This window comes from Balaenoptera acutorostrata, chromosome 8 (genome assembly GCF_949987535.1).
Source record: "Balaenoptera acutorostrata chromosome 8, mBalAcu1.1, whole genome shotgun sequence".
In the NCBI taxonomy this organism is placed as follows: Eukaryota; Metazoa; Chordata; class Mammalia; order Artiodactyla; family Balaenopteridae; genus Balaenoptera; species Balaenoptera acutorostrata.
In genome coordinates this window covers 61,983,428-62,005,867 of record NC_080071.1, presented here as the reverse complement: position 1 = coordinate 62,005,867, position 22,440 = coordinate 61,983,428, and the positions used below count along the sequence as shown (strand labels likewise).

General features: G+C 36.0%; 1 protein-coding gene across 25 annotated transcripts in view; it reads right to left on the bottom strand.

The window, feature by feature from the left end:
• Positions 1 to 22,440, bottom strand: part of ABI2 (abl interactor 2) — an 89,397-nt gene that overhangs the window by 38,973 nt on the left and 27,984 nt on the right. For 15 of the 25 annotated variants that reach the window (XM_007190556.2, XM_007190559.2, XM_028168613.2 and 12 more), the window contains exons 2-4: positions 21,206 to 21,373; positions 3,188 to 3,364; positions 1,625 to 1,642 (exon numbers count right to left, since the gene is read on the bottom strand). In XM_007190556.2, the coding sequence (XP_007190618.1) occupies positions 1,625 to 1,642; positions 3,188 to 3,364; positions 21,206 to 21,373 (363 nt within the window). The remainder of the gene's footprint in view (positions 1 to 1,624; positions 1,643 to 3,187; positions 3,365 to 21,205; positions 21,374 to 22,440) is intronic. The other 10 variants (XM_007190558.2, XM_007190562.2, XM_007190567.2 and 7 more) reach the window with 1 other exon arrangement.

Sequence of the window (22,440 nt, the reverse complement as noted above, 5' to 3'; positions counted from 1 at the left end):
ATACTTCTCACCCTGTCAACCCCATCCCAATATAGTAGAAACAACTACATAGAGCCACAGTACTCAGGAGTAGAGCTTTTTTGGTGCAAAGAGCAAAGATGTTAAGGAATCTTATCCAAGTGTGATGTTCCCTTATTAGATCTTTCTTTCTTGGAAGCTCTCATTAACCACTCACTCTGGCCTCTCACACAGAACAGATCCTGAACCCAGAAAGATCAAGAAGGAATCCTGGTAGGGTTTGGAAGAAATGAGCTAGGGATAGTTCCTTAGGCAAGCTGGTCTAAACTTTAAGGGGAAAGAATTGGTCCATTTTTTTTTGTCTTTCCTTTAGTTAATCTTTCTGTGCACTTCTATCACTTTGGAGGTTAATGTATCAATAGCCAAAATCTGAATACAGACTTTAAGGGAAAAAAGCCAAGGTAGCCACAAAGACAGCTTTTGGCCTAATTCTACCTATTTTATGCGAAGGAATCTCCTCACTCACCGAGACTGAGGGCTTGGAGTCAACACTCCAATATACTTTATGTACACATGAAGTACATCTGCCTGGGCTCCTCCAGTCACATCTCTCTACCATGATCTGTTAACTTTCTGTGGCCGTGGTTAGTAGCTAGTTAATGATTCAGATCTCAGTCATCTTGTCTTCTTGTTATCACTTTCTACACTGAAGACATGGCAAACAACAGGGTATATGGTAAGAATACATATTTGAAAAGGAATTATAGAATTCAGCTAAGAAAAAAAGAACAAAAAGAAATGCATGATCAGTTTGGTGACAATAATTTTAGTACCATTCTATCTGACAGGCTTCTTGATTATTCTTGAATGTCTTTTCCCATTTTTCCCTCCAAAATACTAAAATGTTACTGAAACAAGTAAGAAAAGGAGATATCTTTAATTCTTAACTTGTATTTTGTTAAACACTATCATGAGCTTTTGATGTTTTGCATATACTACTCCGCTTGAAAACCTCTTAAAGTGAGTTTATACTGAAATATATAATTTATATAGCAATTTGAATAAAAAGACTAATTTTGTTTTTTGCAAAATACATGATACTGCAACTTAAAAAACACTGAATATTTTCCAATTTTCAATTTTTTTAAGAGGGATTAAGAGTCAAGAGATAATGACATAGTGGCCACAAGGTATATAATAAAGCACACCATTTATAGAATAAAAAGGCTATTACACAGGGGGAGGGTTAAATGAAGCACATTAGCAGCCCTCCAATCCAAAACAAAATTTCTACATTTACAAAAGTCCAGCTAATTTTATTTCATAATGACATTTTATGATAGGGTAACTTACATTTCAGTTTCACAAAATATATTAACATTGCAAAATAACCATTTAGTCAACAAATATTTACTAAGTGTCTAATGTGTGTCAAGCACTGTTCTAAGCACACAGGATAGGGCAATGAACAAAATAGTCAAAAATATCTGCCCTCATGGAACATGAAGACACACAAAGTTTCATGACAAAAATAAAATAAAATAAAATAAAAAAGAGGAATTATTTGTTGGTTTTAAAAGGCCAAGTGCCAAATATCTCTTCACTCCCCATATGTAATATTCTACATAAGAACAAAGAATGGAAATCCAGCCCTGGAATCTCTTACCTTAAATCTAAGCAACCACTTAATGCATAAATGGAGCAAATAAAAGAGGTAAGGGAAAAAAGCATTGAAAGGTTAGTTGGAACTTCAGGATGTGAAGAGAAAGGAAAAAAACAAAGAAAAAACAAGTTAAGCATTCAGCATTAAAAAATAATGTTTCAGTAGATCACAGAAAGAGTGGTTAAAGCAGAATGTGTCATGAACAGGAGTTTTTGGATGAAATTATATGACACTTTTATTTAAAAACAACTTTATTAGAGATTTCTTCAAATTAGTGACCCCTAAACACTAAAAAGTACAAAAAATGAAAGGGACTACAGATTCCCTAAAGAACATTTACTTGAGGATTAAATAATTGGGGGATCACCTTTTTATTATATAAGTGGGGAAGTACAAATATGATGTTTTATATTCTAAGTGCCTTTTTGTCATTAAATTCTGACAGGATCCTAAAATTTTCTATTAGCAGTTGTTAGCCTCAAATAAATCTCAAAAGATTTTCCCAAGTTAGAATAAATTTCAGTTATTAATTATCCATCCAATTGTACATCCTATTTTAACATGCTCTAATTAGTACTGTAAACTAAATGCATTAGGTGTTCATTATAAAATTAAATATCAAATTTCAGATAATAGTGCTTATATCAAAATTATAAAAAAGAAAAAGATTTTTTAAAAAAATTTATACCATACATATTCTTTTACCTAGATCTACATTAAATTTAGATTTAACTGATTTCTAGCCATACTTGTGTGAGGTATATTTTTTAAATTTAAATTTGCTTATATTAGACACAAATCAACTGCATGAACCGTACAGTTTCACTTATAGGCATATACGTATTTATTCAGCATCACATTTGAAAAGTCTCTGTCTTTCAAATCACTGCTGAGATGCAAACTTTAAATAACCTAATACTTAGCTGAAGCTCTGAATAGTTTCTTAAGTACAAACACCAATTTAAATGAAAGTTATATGTTCCTCAGTTGTGATTACGGTACTTTACATACATAGCAGGCACTTCAATACATTTTAAAAGATAGCCAAAATATAAATGACTATCTACTCAAAAGCAGTGGAAATACTAATTCACATATTAGTTTTATCTATATTATTCTCACCCAAAATGTTGAGATAAATTTGTTTTAGAAAAATTCAAAGTACATGTTTGTTTATATGTGTTCTTTCTGAAAACGAATGCCAAAAGTTTGCTGATATTTTTGAGATAAAGCAAATACTTTAATAACATACTGAATAATTTTTAATTAGTCATACTAAATCATTAAAAGATTAGAAATATAATACCACATTTATTTCCAGATCTATATGAAGTATTTTCATAACTGATTAAGCAAAAGCAATTCAGTCAAAGATGACTGTTTAAAACTTGAGAACATAACACTAAGAAGAAAGAAGGATAACATAGTTACAGTGGTAAGAAATCTTCATAACTACTAGTAGGCCAAGACTTGATCCTCTGGAAAGAAAAGATAAACGCTTAATTTTCTAAAGAGTTAGTTCCATTATGGGCTATTGTTTTTAAGCTGGACAAAAATTATACTTACCTTTACTCCATGTCCAATATCATCTAGAATTGTATAGTCAATAGGTTTTCTAATATAACGAACTGGTCTTTCAAGGTTGGCTGGAGCAATAATCTTATGTGTCCTTGAAGTGTTTTTATTGGTAGTCAAAATACCAATTTCTCTTCTTGCAACTTTCTCTTTATGAATATCAACGGTCTACAAAATATAATATAAACACAACACAAAAATGTATAGCTCTAATATCCAGAAAAATAAAAATATAAATACTTAGAGGTTTAATATCATTATTCATATTCTTAACCACAACTGCTAACTTCTCCTTTTGGGACCAATACTGACTTTCTCCCTTTCTAGGCTAAAGCAAGGGATGGGAAACCATGGCTGGCAGACCAAATTTGGCCCACCACCCATTTTTTACAGCCCCAAAGCTAAGAGAGGTGTTCACATTTTTTTAATGGTTGAAAAAAGTCAAAAGAAAAATAAGGTCTTGACATGTGAAAATTATATGGAATTCAAATTTCAGTTTCTATGAACAAAGTTTTATTGGAACACAGTCATTCTACTTGCTTACATATTTTCACAATATAATGGCAGAGGTGAGTAGTACTAACAGAGACCTTATGGCCTGCAAAGCATAAAATATTTATTAGCTGGCCCTTTACAGAAAAAGTTTGCCAACCTCTGGATTAAACATGATAATTTTTCCCCTCTCCATTAAGACTTAACCTTATTAAGAAAGCCCCAGTGAAGGAATTCCCTGGTGGTCCAGTGGTTAGGACTCCATGCTTTCACTGCTGAGGGCCTGGGTTCAAACCCTGGTTGGGGAACTAAGATCCCACAAGCCGTGCAGTGCAGCCAAAAAAAAAGAGAAAAATCCTCAAAAAAAGAAAGCCCCAGTGATTAATCTGGTTCCATTTAAAAATAATCTACTACGGGGGCTTCCCTGGTGGCGCAGTGGTTGAGAATCTGCCTGCCAATGCAGGGGACACGGGTTCGAGCCCTGGTCTGGGAGGATCCCACATGCCGCGGAGCGACTAGGCCCATGAGCCACAACTACTGAGCCTGCGCGTCTGGAGCCTGTGCTCCGCAGCGGGAGAGGCCGCGATGGTGAGAGGCCCGCGCACCACGATGAAGAGTAGCCCCCACTTGCCACAACTGGAGCGGGCCCTCGCACAGAAGCGAAGACCCAACACAGCCATAAATAAATAAATAAATAAAATTTTTTAAAAAAAGTGATTTGCAGTGTTTTTGGTGTGTAAAGATGAGATTAAAAAAAATAATAACCTATTAGTATAAATTCTATTAGTGTTTAAATATTTTTATTAAAAAAGAGAGGCCTAAACTATAAATACAATGTTAATAATAGGAATCATTTTTGGGGCTTCCCTGGTGGCGCAGTGGTTGAGAATCTGCCTGCCAATGCAGGGAACACGGGTTCGAGCCCTGGTCTGGGAGGATCCCACATGCTGCAGAGCGGCTGGGCCCGTGAGCCACAATTGCTGAGCCTGCGCGTCTGGAGCCTGTGCTCCGCAACAAGAGAGGCCGCGATAATGAGAGGCCCGCGCACCGCGATGAAGAGTGGCCCCCGCTTGCCACAACTAGAGAAAGCCCTAGCACAGAAACGAAGACCCAACATAACAATCAATCAATCAATCAGCAAATCTTTAAAAAAAAAAAAAAAAAAATTTAAAAAAAGAATCATTTTTTACAGAGAAACTTGTTTACTGAGGCAATGCTGCTTATATTTTATCATAACAAAATGCTTGTAAAATATTTCATTATTTTATTTATTAAATGTTCAAAATAGGATATAATTTAGTACATAACAACAATGTGTTTTTACTCAGTTTTCTATTTGCTGAGAGAGGGCGAATTTAAGCATGGGTAATTAATACACTAAAGCAGCATTTTTCAAACTGCAAGGTGCAATTTAGTGAGATGTGAGCAGCAATTATTTTAAATGAAAAAGAACAGAAATATCAGACAACATACACATAGTAAGGTATTTTTTCTTAAAATATGTTATGTATATAAATACATACATTAAATTGTGTACTGGATGGAATATAAAATGTATTTTCAACTGTGAGTTGCCGTTTAAAAAGTTTGAAAAATACTTCACTAAAATTGTTCACATCTCTTGCCACCATTCCTGGCTCAAGCAGCAATTAACAGACACTTTTGCTATTTCCTCCCCAAACCTACTTCAATTTACCCTGTCTAAAGAATAACCAGGTAGTAACACAGAAATGGAAATGAAAGATAACCATCATGACATTATTAAATACGACTTTAAGAAATCTGAACACTGATTATTTATTTATCTGATTATTTATCCTTCTAAACTACCTAAAGTGTGAAGGAAACCTGAAACAAATTTGAAGCCTCCCATTTCAACCAACAGATCTTAAAAGAAACAGAATCTATAAGTTCATAACTAATAAATATCTAAATGAAGCGTCAAATTGAATACTGGCCAAGGTAGTGATCTTATCATTTTAACTATTTCTTTTTAAGACAAAAATAGGTTTTGAACTTTTTCAGTGCATATTAGAAAAATTACAAAATCTACCTTCCTTTTCAACTGCTTGAGGGAGCTATAACAGAAAAAAAAAGGTTGCACATTAGTGACAATATTGGAATTTACTTATTTTTAACTTCAGAGAAATGGAAATTAATCATATTTTACTTTTGAATAATTTTTAATGAGTCTTTCTGAATTATTAAAAATACAAGCTAGGAAGATTTCATACTTACCAAGTATACTTCAAAATAACCAAAAAACCCCAAAATATGACACTTATTTTTTATATATAACTGGTCTTTGTTATACCAATAAAAGAAAATTTATTAGAGAATGTAATCCTCTTTCAACATTGTTTTCATTCTGCTTAGTTAGAAATATAATTATCTTATTCAGAAATGAAAACAAAAGAATGTAAACCTAATCAACAATAACAGAATTCTAAACTTAGGGCAAACTGGAACTTCAAATTTCTAATTTTCCTGCTAGAAATATTCATAAATCTCTGGAGAATGAAAAGAGGGGTAACTTTTCATTATTATTTGCACTAATATACAGTTATATTTTATAACAAGCACATATTTTAAATTGTTTGAAAAACTGAGACTTTTTAAAAAGCATTAAAACAATTAGATCATACCTGGGGATTGGGGGCACTTACGTATTACTTATATATTTTCTTTATGTACACATAAACACACAGACCAAACCTGTATAAGCCATTACAGTAAGCATAAAAGAAAGACCAACACAGCAAAAGAAACGATCACAGAACTTTTATATATAAGCCGAAATAAGGGATAGTTGCTATAATAGGGCATAAAATTAGGCTCTCAGCTTCCTAGAGAAGGCAAAGTATAAATAATGAGTTACAAGAAAATATACACCCCTTCATTAGAAAAGTGACCATGTGCCCAGCACTAAACTCTTAAAGGAACTGGTTGAAGGAATTATGAGAAAAATGTTCTTTTTTGCTTCTTATATTAATTCTCATTAAAACTGAAGGCATATTTTAAAACGTAATTCTTAACAGCGTATGTCTAAATGAAGCCAAAATAATCTAGTTTGGTTATACGTTTCTAGTTGTCTACTCTAAAAGAATACTAGAGCAGGGTTTCTCAACAGCAACACTACCAGCATTTTGGGCCAGATAATTCTTTGTTGTGGAAGGGCTGTCCTGAGCATGGTAGGTTGTAGAGAAGCATCCGAATAGATATCTATAGCACTCCCCACCCCAAGCTGTAACAACCAAAAACGTCTGACCTTGCCAATTGTTCCCTTGGGAGTAAAACTGCTCTGACAGAGAACCAGTGATGTAGAAGAAGGACTAATTCATTTGTCTCTTACATTATTCACTCTCAAATGTCAATTGTTTCCAAACTTTGTACAAGAGTTGATTTATGATTAATGCCTCTAGTGACTGCCAAGTATCAATATTTGATGTCATTAACTTTTAAAAATCATCTAAAATAATAAAAGTAATATATGGTTAAGAAAACCCAAAGGTATAATTTGTGAATTGCCATCCTAATACCACAATGAATTGAACTGTAGGAGTTCCCCTGGACAGAATCAAACATACCTTCATAACATGACTATGATTTTATCTTAAGTCTGAATAACAACTTTTAATGGAGAACAATAAATCTATTACATAAATAAGGAGGAGAAAGTTTGGTCCAGAAGATTCTGAAGTTTTCAGCAATTGCCTAATTCACATTTTTCAAAGATTTCTCTGGTAGAAAATACAATCATTTTCAAATTAGACAGAGTAATTTAATGAATACCCTCCATATACTTAACATCCAGCTTCAACATTCATCAACTCACAGCCAACTGTCAGTTTTAAAAGAACTTTTGTAAAGCTCCTAAAACATATTTTTAAATATGGCTTGTATGTTTTTCCTAAATCAAACTCGTAGCTTTCAGTAATCACCATTGCCTTTGCCTTCACAATATACTTTGACATTACAATGCTGAAATGAATTAAGTTAAATTTTGGAAGTACAAATTCAACACTGATAGCTAGTCAGAATTTTAATAGTAAGAAAAGTATTTTCCACTTATCCTGGATTTCTAAAGTTACTAGTTATATGCCAATAAACTTATTCTCATTTAGAAGAGGCCTCAATAATAGCACTCACCTATGGCAAGTGGAAAATGTGTTTAACTAGCAAAGAAGACCAAAACTAATGCAAGTACACTGCTATTAATACTATTATTGTTTGCTACCTGTTAACCAAAAAACATGCCAAGTAATACTGCTGCAACTGTGCAAGAGTTAAATATCTTTTCTCCCACAGTTCCTTAACAATTTGTTTCTCCATCCTCTAACAGCTATTGCCAAGCTGGTCTCACATGCTGCAGGCTCGCCCCATGATACTTCAACCATGCAGTGCCAAACCCAGGCTCCTCTAGAATACCTCTCATGGCCTTGACTTTCAGCTCCTCTGCAAGCCTGAGCCCCCCTCCCACACGTCCATCATGGACCCAAGCACATGCTCAGGCCACAGCAGATGGCAGGAAGGTATGTATGAAGTATTTTGTTTTAGGGTTATCCATGCATTGTCCCATTACCACAGATAACTGAAAGTAGACGGTACTGGATAGCACCACCTCAGTCAGCTGCCCATCAGTGCGGGAAAACATCTGCAGTCAGTTACAGTGGGTTAACTCAACTAAGTTGGGTGTTTTAAAATGTGTCTCCATTTTTTTACATTAGTAAGTTAATGTTTCAAATGAGTATTTACTTATTTTAATTACAAATATGCTTTACACTATTCATCTTTCATAAAACAAATTAGTTATTCACAAACTGAATGGGTAATTTTCAGTTATTTATTTTTTATAAAATGATATAAACTATAAATATAAACTTAATTAGGAACTGTATAAATCCTACTTTCTATACATAATTACACATTGATAACCATTAGTGGGATTTCCTTAATTTAAAATTGGGAATTTTTAAACAAATCTATATACATAAAGTTTCTTAAACAAACAATTACCCCACATGGTGAGTTCCTCAGGGTTTAGACCTTCCATTGCCTTTTAGTAGTCCCTAAACCCTTAAGAAGAATCACTTCCATTCCTGTATTATTTTACAGTCATTCCTTTCTATCTCCTCTACTTGTTACGTTCTAACTACTTCAACACCTGGCCCAGTAAGTTCTAGTTAGCTCTTGGGAGGGTGGGAGAAACACTGCTTTGTAAGTTATGTTGCCTTTTGCCCTTTCTTGATCTTCTAAGCCATGTTGAACTGAATACAGACAGTATTGACTGTTTTTAGTAGTTATGAGAAGAATTTTAATTTACAAGTTTATAAGAATTTTAGCTTGAATAATGTTCTATAAATCTTTTTTTACCCTACCAGAAATGGACACAGTAAATAGCATTCATCCTTACACATGCTATACTGACTTAACAGCAGCTCTGTGTGCTTTGCTTATACAAGTATTCAGTAAAATTTAAATGTCTGCTCTGACAACTACACATTCTTGAAAAATATTTAACATTAATTTAACTCTTACTCTCGGCTTGAAGATTAAAAATTTCATTTATCTTTTAAATAATATGCTTCCAAAGAATTGATAGGATAACAGCAACAAAGCTAGAGGTGGAATTTCTTTAAAATTTAACACCCTTAAAATACCTAAGGTAATCCACATCAAGAACCTATCCTAACACTGTCTTACAGATACAGTGAGTGTCGCATAGATTAGTACACTACCTAATACTATATGGTCTTTTTAGTACAAAAAGTTTCTGATACTAAATATCCATAATCAACTCTATCTAGTTTTTCAAAACATTTGCCATTGGGAGAATGGGTTATTACTTTGTTTTGTTGAATTATTTCTTCCTGATACATAGTTGGTAGAGTCAGTGGAATTTCCATCCTCGGATTCAAAATGAAAGTAATCTGGAAATAGTTCAGCTACATCAGAGTGATAGAGGGTTGAGGTGAGTAGGGCACAGACTGAGGTAAACAGCAGAGCCAGCAGAATAGAAAGAAGAAAAAAGCAAATATAAATCAAGTTCATTTGTGAGAATCTCACAATTGTGAGAATAAAAATTCAAAATGGAAGACAGCTCATAAATCATCTAACCAGTCCTATCATTTTACAGGTGAGAAAACTGAAGTTCAAATAAGTCAAATATCACACAAGTCAGCAGAAGGACCAGAGTAAAATCTAGATCCCCCATCCTCTCCCTCCCAATCCTCAGTGTTCACCTCTATTAAAATGGAGAAAAGAGCTAGAGCACTAGGAGGCTGAAAAGTGGTAAGGTTCCTACCTAGGAGATAGGAAAAAGACACTGATGAGGAAAGAAATTGAATACCTCAGATATCTAATATCTACTGGTCCTTAACCACTCTACCAGACAACCCTTAACAACAACTCTTGACACCTACCATTCCAGTATACATGTGATCTCATCATTGACCTGACTGAACCTCCATTTCTTTGCTTCTTCAACCCCACCTTCTCTCCAAATTCTCCCAACCTAGTATTTTTGCTCCAAATGCAAAAATAAATATGACCTCAAGATATCTTGAGAACATTGTAACTCCCTCTAAAAACATAATAATGTTTTTAATAAAGCATAATAATAATAAAATTTAAGTACCAAACATTTGAAAACCAGAATTTTAGAGCAAGAGCCTACAAACTACAGCCCACATGCCAAAACTGGCCTGCAGCCTGCTTTTATATGGTCCACAAGCTAAGAATGCTTTTTACATATTTAAACAGTTGCTTAAAAACATACAGCACAGGAATTCCCTGTCAGTCCAGTGGTTAGGGCTCCACACTTCCACTGCAGGAGGCACGAGTTCGATCCCTGGGAACTAAGATCCCAGATGCCATGCACTGTGGCCAAAAAAAAAAAAAAAAAACATACAGCACAAAGAATCATATGAGACTGAAACCCTATGTGCCCCACAAAGCCTAAAATATTGACTATCTACCCCTTAACAAAAAAGTTTGCCAATTCTTACTTCAGAGTATTTACTGAGCATTTGCTTTATAAACAGAAAACATTTTCTCTTATACTATGGAATCATATTTCATTCTAAAGAGCATCAAAGAGCTTTGATATTCAATTGACTTTTAAAACAAAGGATTCTACGTACATTAAATGTAACTGAAAAAACTTTCAATCTTTAAGGTAAATGTGAAAAGTACATAAATTTTAAAAAATTTACTCATTTCTTAGCTATAGCCTCTATCAGCCCATTTCTCCTACTCAACCCCTCATCCAACATACTTCAATATATTTCATATAAACTTAACAGCTGTTGTAGAGTTGCAGATCCCTTGCTTTTCCAAGTATTGTGCTCTAGACACTCAACTCCAAAGGAAGGAGGCTCAACATATTCTTGACAGCTCTGACTCAGGCCCCTGTTACTTCTGACCTACCAATCTCTATCCATTCATCTCTCCCATTTTTTACTTATTCCATTAGAACAGCTTTAAAAGATACTATTAAACCATATTAATTAAATATATAATAGATTTATGTGATACTCAAAAAGAAAATGTTCTCATTAACTGGATACATATACTTACAACTTAGAGTAAACTTAATCACCTTCTTAAGGTTGCTACACTTTTCTACCAAAGAACTACAGAATTCTAATCAGAATACAGATGATTATTTTCACTGTCATTTTCCTACTGCCATTATCTACCCACACAATCTCTCCTACTTTATCTCACAAACTAATAAAAAGTTGTCCCTCCTTTTTAGGAACTCTAATATATTAATTTCTCTTCTGCATTTGCACTTTTCTTCTTAATTTCTTCTTTGAGTTCTTTGCCAAGATTTCAAACATGCGGAAATTTTAAGACTGAAGTATAAACCTCAAAATTCTATATCAGATTAGCAATATGTCAACATCCCTTTTTCTATAGAAAACCAAGTTCATCTATTCCATCATTTAAAATGCCACTGACTATTTCCTCTAGGAGGTCCTTTCAGAATAAAAATCTACCTCTTGCTCATTAAAACTCACCAATACTTTTTTTTTTTTTTAGTTTAAGACAGCAATACAACAAGCAATAAATTATATGTCTACAGAAGTTCATACGGGATGTGAAGAAACCGTTATGGGGCAAATTCAGATTTAAGATTAAATAATATTAAATAACAAGAAATCCCTCTGAATGGTCTGATGGATTTAACAGAAATATAAAGTAGGGGGGACCTTCAAGATGGCACAGGAGTAAGACGTGGAGATCACCTTCCTCCCCACAAATACATCAAAAATACATCTACATGTGAAACAACAACTACAGAACACCTACTGAATGCTGGCAGAAGACCTCAGACTTCCCAAAAGGCAAGAAACTCCCCCACGTACCTGGGTAGGGCAAAAGAAAAAAGAAAAAACAGAAACAAAAGAATAGAGATGGGACCTGCACCTCTGGGAGGGAGCTGTGAAGGAGGAAAAGTTTCCACACACTAGGAAGCCCCTTCACTGGCGGAGACAGGGTGTAGGTGGGGGGGAAGCTTCGGAGCCACAGAGGACAGTGCAGCAACAGGGGTGCAGAGGGCAAAGCGGAGAGATTCCCGCAGAGAGGACTGGTGCCAACCAGCACTCACCAGCCTGAGAGGCTTCTCTGCTCACCCACCGGGGCGGGTGGGGTCTGGGAGCTGAGGCTCGGACTTCAGAGGTCAGATCCCAGGGAGAGGACTGGGATTGGCTGTGTGAACACAGCCTGAAGGGGGCTAGTGCACCACAGCTAGCAGGGAGGGAGTCCGGGAAAAAGTATGGACCTGCCTGAGAGGCAAGAGACCACTGTTTCAGGGTGCATGGGGAGAGGGGATTCAGAACACCGCCTAAACAAGCTACAGATATGGGTGCGAGCCACGGCTATCAGCTTGGACACCAGAGACGGGCATGAAACACTAAGGCTGCTGCTGCAGTCACCAAGAAGCCTGTGTGCAAGCATAGGTCACTATCCACACCTCCCCTGCCGAGAGCCTGTGCGGCCTGCCACTGTCAGGGTCCCGGGATCCAGGGACAATTTCCCTGGGAGAACCCAAGGTGTGCCTCAGCTGTTGTAATGTCACGCTGGCCTCTGCCACCAGAGGTTCGCCCCACATTCCGTACCCCTCCCTCCCCCCGGCCAGAGTGAGCCAGAGCCCCCACAGGCGACCTACACACAGAGGCTGGGCCAAATCCAAAGCTGAACCCCAGGAGCTGTGTGAACACAGAAGAGAAAGGGAAATTTCTCCCAGCAACCTCAGGAGCAGCAGATTAAACGTCCACAATCAACTTGATGTACCCTGCATCTGTGGAATACCTGAATAGACAACGAATCATCCCAAAATTGAGGCCGTGGACTTTGGGAGCAACCATAGACTTGGGGTTTGCTTTTTGCATCTAATTTGTTTTTGGTTTTATGATTATCTTAGTTTAGTATTTAGACCTTATTATCATTGGTAGATTTGTTTATTGATTTGGTTGCTCTTTTTTTTTTAAATATATATATATTTTTTTCCTTTTTCTCTTTTTGCGTGTATATGTATGCTTCTTTGTGTGATTTTGTCTGTATAGCTTAGCTTTTACTATTTGTCCTAGAGTTCTGTCCGTTTTTGTTCTTTGTTTTTGTTTTTTTTTTTAGTATAGTTTTTAGTGCTTGTTATCTTTCGTGGATTTGTTTATTGGTTTGGTTGCCCTCTTCTTTCTTTCTTTTTAATTACTTTTTTATTTTTAATAATTTTTTTTATTTTTTATTTTAATAACTTTATTTTATTTTATTTTTCCTTCTTTCCTTTCTTTTCTCCCTTTTCTTCTGAGGCGTGTGGCTGACATGGTCTTGGTGCTTCAGCCAGGTGTCAGGCCTGAGCCTCTAAGGTGGGAGAGCCGAGTTCAGGACATTGGTCCACCAGAGACCTCCTGGCACCACATAATATCAAAGGGCGAAAGCTCTCCCAGAGATCTCCATCTCAATGCTAAAACGCAGCTCTACTCAACGACCTGTAAGCTACGGTGCTGGACACCTCATGCCAAACAACTAGCAAGACAGGAACACAATCCCATCCATTAGCAAGAGGCTGCCTAAAACCATAATAAGTTCACAGACACCCCAAAACACACCACCAGACGTGGTCCTGCCCACCAGAAAGACAAGATCCAGCTTCATCCACCAAAAAACAGGCACCAGTCCCATCCACCAGGAAGCCTACACAACCCACTGAACCAACCTTAACCACTGGGGGCAGACACCAAAAACAATGGGAACTACGAACCTTCAGCCTGCGAAAAGGAGACCCCAAACGCAGTTAAGTGAAGCAAAATGAGAAGACAGAAATACACAATAGATGAAGGAGCAAGGTAAAAACCCACCAGACCAAACAAATGAAGAGGAAATAGGCAGCCTTGACAGTAAAGATGATCCAAAATCTTGTAAATAAAATGAAAAAAATACAAGAAATGGTTAACAAGAAACTAGAAGAACTAAAGAGCAAACAAACACTGATGAACAACACAGTAAATGAAATTAAAACTTCTCTAGAAGGAATCAATAGCAGAATAACTGAGGCAGAAGAATGGATAAGTGACCTGGAAGATAAAATAGTGGAAATAACTACCGCAGAGCAAAATAAAGAAAAAAGAATGAAAAGAATTGAGGACAGTCTCAGAGATTTCTGGGACAACATTAAATGCACCAACATTCGAATTACAGGGGTCCCAGAAGAAGAAGAGAAAAAGAAAGGGACTAAGAAAATATTTGAAGAGATTATAGTTGAAAACTTCCCTAATATGGGAAAGGAAATAGTCAATCAAGTCCAGGAAGTGCAGAGAGTCCCATACAGGATAAATCCAAGAAGAAACACACCAAGATACATATTAATCAAACTATCAAAAATTAAATACAAAGAAAAAATATTAAAAGCAGCAAGGGAAAACCAACAAATAACATACAAGGGAATCCCCATAAGGTTAACAGCTGATCTTTCAGCAGAAACTCTGCAAGCCAGAAGGGTGTGGCAGGACATATTTAAAGTGCTGAAAGGGAAAAACCTACAACCAAGATTACTCTACCCAGCAAGGATCTCATTCAGATTCGATGGAGAAATCAAAAGCTTTACAGACAAGCAAAAGCTAAAAGAATTCAGCACCACCAAACCAGCTCTACAACAAATGCTAAAGGAACTTCTCTAAGTGGGAAACACAACAGAAGAAAAGGACCTACAAAAACAAACCCAAAACAATTAAGAAAATGGTCATAGGAACATACATATCGATAATTACCTTAAACGTGAATGGATTAAATGCTCCAACCAAAAGACACAGGCTTGCTGAACAGATACAAAAACAAGACCCATCTATATGCTGTCTACAAGAAACCCACTTCAGACATAGGGACACATACAGACTGAAAGTGAGGGGATGGAAAAAGATATTCCATGCAAATGGAAATCAAAAGAAAGCTGAAGTAGCAATACTCATATCAGATAAAATAGACTTTAAAATAAAGAATGTTACAAGAGACAAGGAAGGACACTACATAATGATCAAGGGATCAATCCAAGAAGAAGATATAACAATTATAAATATATATGCACCCAACATAGGAGCACCTCAATACATAACACAACTGCTAACAGGTATAAAACAGGAAATCGACAGTAACACATTAATAGTGGTGGACTTTAACACCTCACTTACACCAATGGACAGATCATCCAAAATGAAAATAAATAAAGAAACACAAGCTTTAAATGACACAATAGACCAGATAGATTGAATTGATATTTATAGGACATTCCATCCAGAAACAGCAGATTACACTTTCTTCTCAAGTGCGCACGGAACTTTCTCCAGGATAGATCACATCTTGGGTCACAAATCAAGCCTCAGTAAATTTAAGAAAATTGAAATCATATCAAGCATCTTTTTGGACCACAACGCTATGAGATTAGAAATGAATTACAGGGAAAAAAATGTAAAAAACACAAACACATGGAGGCTAAACAATACGTTACTAAATAACCAAGAGATCACTGAAGAAATCAAAGAGGAAATCAAAAAATACCTAGAAACAAATGGCAATGAAAACATGATGACCCAAAACCTATGGAATGCAGCAAAAGCAGTTCTAAAAGGGAAGTTTATAGCAATACAGTCCTACCTCAAGAAGCAAGAAACATCTCAAATAAACAACCTAACCTTACACCTAATGCAATTAGAGAAAGAAGAACAAAAAAACCCCAAAGTTAGCAGAAGGAAAGAAATCATAAAGATCAGATCAGAAATAAATGAAAAAGAGATGAAGGAAACAATAACAAAGATCAATAAATCTAAACACTGGTTCTTTAAGTAGATAAACAAAATTGATAAACCATTAGCCAGACTCATCAAGAAAAAAAGGGAGAAGACTCAAATGAACAGAATTAGAAATGAAAAAGAAGTAACAACTGACAATGCAGAAAGACAAAGCATCATGAGAGATTACTACAAGCAACTATATGCCAATAAAATGGACAACCTGGAGGAAATGGACAAATTCTTAGAAAAGCACAACCTTCCGAGACTGAACCAGGAAAATACAGAAAATATAAACAGACCAATCACACACAATAAAATTGACACTGTGATTAAAAATCTTCCAACAAACAAAAGCACAGGACCAGATGGTTTCACAGGAGAATTCTATCAAATATTTAGAGAAGAGCTAACACTTATGCTTCTCAAACTCTTCCAAAATATAGCAGAGGGAGGAACACTTCCAAACTCATTCTATGAGGCCACCATCACCGTGACACCAAAACCAGACAAAGATGTCACAAAAAGAGAAAACTGCAGGCCAATATCACTGATGAACACAGATGTAAAAATCCTCAACAAAATACTAGCAAACAGACTCCAACAGCACATTAAAAGGATCATACACCATGATCAAGTGGGGTTTATCCCTGGAATGCAAGGATTCTTCAATATACGCAAATCAATCAATGTGGTACACCACATTAACAAATTGAAGGAGAAAAACCATATGATCATCTCAATAGATGCAGAAAAAGCTTTTGACAAAATTCAACAGCAATTTATGATAAAAACCCTTCACAAAGTGGGCACAGAGGGAACTTACCTCAACATAATAAAGGCCATATATGACAAACTCACAGCCAACATCGTTCTCAATGGTGAAAAACTGAAACCATTTCCACTAAGATCAGGAACAAGACAAGGATGTCTACTCTCACCACTATTATTCAACATAGTTTGGAAGTTTTAGCCACAGCAATCACAGAAGAAAAAGAAATAAAAGGAATCCAAATCGGAAAGGAAGAAGTAAAACTGTCATTGTTTGCAGATGACATGACACTACACATAGAGAATCCTAAAGATGCTACAAGAAAACTACTAGAGCTAATCAATGAATTTGGTAAAGTTGCAGGATACAAAATTAATGCACAGAAATCTCTTGCATTCCTATACACTAATGATGAAAAATCTGAAAGAGAAATTAAGGAAACACTCCTATTTACCACTGCAACAAAAAGAATAAAATACCTAGGAATAAACCTACCTAAGGAGACAAAAGACCTGTATGCAGAAAACTATAAGACACTGATGAAAGAAATTAAACATGATACAAACAGATGGAGAGATATACCATATCCTTGGACTGGAAGAATCAACATTTTGAAAATGACTATACTACCCAAAGCAATCTACAAATTCAATGCAATCCTTATCAAACTACCAATGGCATTTTTCACAGAACTAGAACAAAAAATTTCACAGTTTGTATGGAAACATAAAAGACCCCGAATAGCCAAAGCAATCTTGAGAAAGAAAAACGGAGCTGGAGGAATCAGGCTCCCTGATTTTAGACTATACTACAAAGCTACAGTAATCAAGACAGTATGGTACTGGCACAAAAACAGAAATAGAGATCAATGGAACAGGAGAGAAAGCCCAGATATAATACCACTCATATATGGTCACCTTATCTTTGATAAAGGAGGCAAGAATATACAATGGAGAAAAGACAGCCTCTTCAATAAGCGGTGCTGTGAAAACTAGACAGCTACATGTAAAAGAATGAAATTAAACACTTCCTAACAACATACACAAAAATAAACTCAAAATGGATTAAGGACCTAAATGTAACGCCAGACACTATCAAACTCTTAGAGGAAAACATAGGCAGAACACTCTATGACATAAATCATAGCAAAATCCTCTTTGACCCACCTCCTAGAGAAATGGAAATAAAAGCAAAAATAAACAAATGAGACCTAATGAAACTTAAAAGCTTTTGCATTGCAAAGGAAACCATAAACAAGATGAAAGGATAACCCTCAGAATGGGAGAAAATATTTGCAAACAAAGCAACTGACAAAGGATTAATCTCCAAAATATACAAGCAGCTTGTGCAGCTCAATATCAAAAAAACAAAACAATTCAATCCAAAAATGGGCAGAAGACCTAAACAGACATTTCTCCAAAGAATATATACAGATTGCCAAGAAAAACATGAAAGGATGTTCAACATCACTAATCGTTAGAAAAATGCAAATCAAAACTACAATGAGGTATCAACTCACACCGGTCAGAATGGCCATCATCAAAAAATCTACAAACAATAAATGTTGGAGAGGATGTAGAAAAAAGGGAACCCTCTTGCACTGTTGGTGGGAATGTAAATTGATACAGCCACTATGGAGAACAGTATGGAAATTCCTTAAAAAACTAAAAATGGAACTACCATACGACCCAGCAATCCTACTACTGGGCATATACCCTGAGAAAACCATAATTCAAAAAGAGTCATGTACCACAATGTTCACTGCAGCTCTATTTACAATAGCCAGGACATGGAAGCAACCTAAGTGTCCATCGACAGATGAAAGGATAAAGAAGATGTGGCCCATATATACAATGGAATATTACTCAGCCATAAAAAGAAACGAAATTGAGTTATTTGTAGTGAGGTGGATGGACCTAGAGTTTGTCATACAGAGTGAAGTAAGTCAGAAAGAGAAAAACAAATACTGTATGCCAACACATATATATGAAATCTTAAAAAAAAAAAATTGTTTCTGAAGAACCTAGGGGCAGGACAGGAATAAAGATGCAGACGTAGAGAATGGACCTGAGGATATGGGGAGGGGGAAGGGTAAGCTGGGATGAAGTGAGAGAGTGGCACGGGCATATATACACTACCAAATGTAAAATAGATAGCTAGTGGGAAGCAGCTGCATAGCACAGGGAGATCAACTCGGTGCTCTGTGTCCAACTGGAGGGTGGGATAAGGAGGGTGGAAGGGAAATGCAAGAGGGAGGAGATATGGGGATATATGTATACGTATAGCTGATTCACTCTGTTATACAGCAGGAACTAACACACCAGTGTAAAGCAATTATACTCCAACAAAGATGTTAAAAAAAAAAAGAAGAAATAATAAGGTAGACCTTACATAACTGATTCGGTTATGTGGACTATATTTAATTATATAAATTAAACCTAAGACTTTGAAAAATTGATGGATTAGTCAATTTTAGAGGAGTCCTGAACTTTTAAGATATACGAAGAAAGGTAATATGCACATTTTAAAACTTTTTATTCCAGATGCATTCTAATCATTTAGTTCTAAGAATAGTATTGAATACCACCAAGTTACTCAAATGGCAAGAGAGCTAAAATAGAAAAGTTCCAAAGATTTCAAAGAGAAGCAGACAGATCAAAATCTTTTCGTTTTAATGTTTTTTTTTGTTTTGTTTTTTTTTTTTTTTTAAATTTTATTTATTTATTTTTGGCTGTGTTGGGTCCTTGTTTCTGTGAGGGCTTTCTCTAGTTGCGGCGAGTGGGGGCCACTCTTCATCGCGGTGCGCGGGCCTCTCACTATCGCGGCCTCTCTTGTTGCGGAGCACAGGCTCCAGATGCGCAGGCTCAGCAGTTGTGGCTCACGGGCCTAGTTGCTCCGCGGCATGCGGGATCTTCCCAGACCAGGGCTCGAACCCGTGTCCCCTGCATTAGCAGGCATGTTCTCAACCACTGCGCCACCAGGGAAGCCCTAATGTTTTTATAAATGTAGTTTGCAATTATAAATTGGTTTTTACTGTAGTAATATTTTAAATGGTCCCAAAATATAGGAATGGTTATGAAAATTATGATATATATATACAACATTATGTAGCCATTGAAAATGTTTATGAAGATCTTATAACATCATGAGAAGATGTTTGTTGCAATGGTAAGTTAAAAGAGCAGAACTCAAAATTCCATATATAGTATAATCCCAGCTAAATTTTAAAAATCATTTAGAAGAAAAAAATATTAAAAGGAAATATACCAAAATATTAACAGGAGAAGTTTGAGTAGTGGAGAAAGGGTTTTTTTCCTATTTTTTTCTCTTTTCTTTATGACATTTACAATGGAGAAAGTATAACATTAATTTTTTCTAAATTCTATACAAAGATAATTTTATAAGGTCACTTAATCTTTCCATTACTGAGATAACAGAAAAAAGCATTTAAACAAGTCATCAAGCTATCACATTTTAAGTGTAAAATTCGGTAAAAATTGGAAGAAACCATGCAAATTTTCACCTCAAGGCCGATTATTTTAACTTGACAACTGAGTTTTAATGAAACCATTAAAGTAGACTTCCCAGGACTTCCATGGTGGTGCAGTGGATAGGACTCCAAGCTCCCAATGCAGGGGGCCCAGGTTCAATCCCTAGTCAGGGAACTATATCCTACATGCATGCTGCAACTAAGAGATCGCATGCCACAACTGGGGAGCCCTTGTGCCACAACTAAGGAGCCAGCAAGCCGCAACTAGGGAGGCTGCTGCTGCAACTAAGGAGCCCTGGAGCCGCAACTAAGGAGCCCACGTGCCACAACTAAGGAGCCCACCTGCTGCAACTAAGACCTGGTGCAACCAAATAAATAAATATTTTTTTAAAAAGATATTTAGGGACTTCCCTCGTGGTGCAGTGGTTAAGAATCCGCCTGCCAATGCAGGGGACACGAGTTCGAGCCCTGTTCCGGGACGATCCCACATGTCACGGAGCAACTAAGCCCGTGCACCACAACTAATGAGCCTGTGCTGTAGAGCCCACATGCTGCAACTACTGGAGCCCGCATGCCACAACTACTGAAGCCTGCGCGTCTAGAGCCGGTGCTCTGCAACAAGAGAAGCTACCGCAATGAGAAGCCCACACACTGCAACAAAGAGTAGCCCCCGTTCACCACAACTAGAGAAAGCCCACGCACAGCGACAAAGACCCAACGCAGACAAAAATAAATAAATTTTTTAAAAAAGATGTTTAAAATAAACAAAGTATACTTCCCTATCAAAATCACAGAGAAGATAATCACTAGACAAAAAGATAGAAACAAAAAACAACCTACTACTGAGTTTGTATTTTCCAAATCACACATGTGAGTTAACTCACATAATAAAGGCTGCCAGCGTTACAGATTGCCTGTGTTTATTACGTGTTCCCCATAGGCAAAATAGGAAAATAGTGTGGTCTCACTTGTGAAATATGATTGATTGAAGACTCCATCCTTCGAAGTTGGGACGCCTGGATATCCAGCATCTGCAGGACATTGTTGGCCAAGGTATTTATCAGATAGGCAACACTTGCTAAGGACTGGGTGGTGTAGGCTTTGGTTTCTTCCAGGGCTCGCTGCTTATCTGCTGACTAGAAAAACAAACAAACAATCATTACTTCAAAGATAACCCATTCTATCAATCTAATCTTCAAAAATACTCATCAAAACCATTATGTTGCTGAATCTACACACACTAGTTTAAAATGCTTTGAAAACTAATTATCAGTATTCATGTAAACCCAACAACTAAATTATTGACTTGACTTCACTAATATTTTCACGTTGAATAGATACATCTTTGTACAGATGCAAATAAAATCCTGAAGCTGTTGTTCAAAAAATGAGATCTGATGGATATTTTGAGCAATGACAGCAAGTACAGTACATAGCTTCTCAAGGTCACTGCTTGGAAAGGTAGCATTGATTTGAATGAGTAAATTCTGGCATACATTTTTCTACTTTCCTGAATTCCTCTTTTCCTTTCACTCTAACATGTAAAATGCATTTATAAAGAAATGTCTGTTTAAAGTAATAATGACAAAATAATGATAAATAAAAATGATGAAGTAAATAAAATGGTAATAATCATGATAAATAATGATAAATTAAAATAAAAGTAATAAAAGGACACTTTCTTCCCAAGCATCTTAAGTATTATAACCCTATGGAACATAAACTGCCACGTATCATAAACCCTACTTGAAAAACGGAGAGTACACAGTAAAAAGTGGTTAAGTGATTATTTCCAAGGTCACAAAGGAAAGCAATTGTAAAGTTACATATTCTATACTGCTGACAAACACCATTTTCTTGCCCTAGTTCTACAGAAAGACTCTATGGTTCAGTAGAATGTACACAAACGTCTGAATCAGAAACCTTTTATCTTAATGTCAGTTCTACTATTACAGCATGTCATATTTTAAGCAGTTGTGAACATCAAGTAAGATAATGAATGTAAAACCACTTTCTAATACTATAAATCATTATATCTAACAACCGTCATTACCTCTTTGAGTAGTCATTAACTGTTCAAAGTTCACTATGTCCCACTCTCCCCTCTCCCACACCGTTTAGGATTCTAAACTTCTTTAGGACTCTAAACTTCTAAACATACCTTAGAAAAGTAATCAAATAAGAAAAAGACAGACAAGGATGT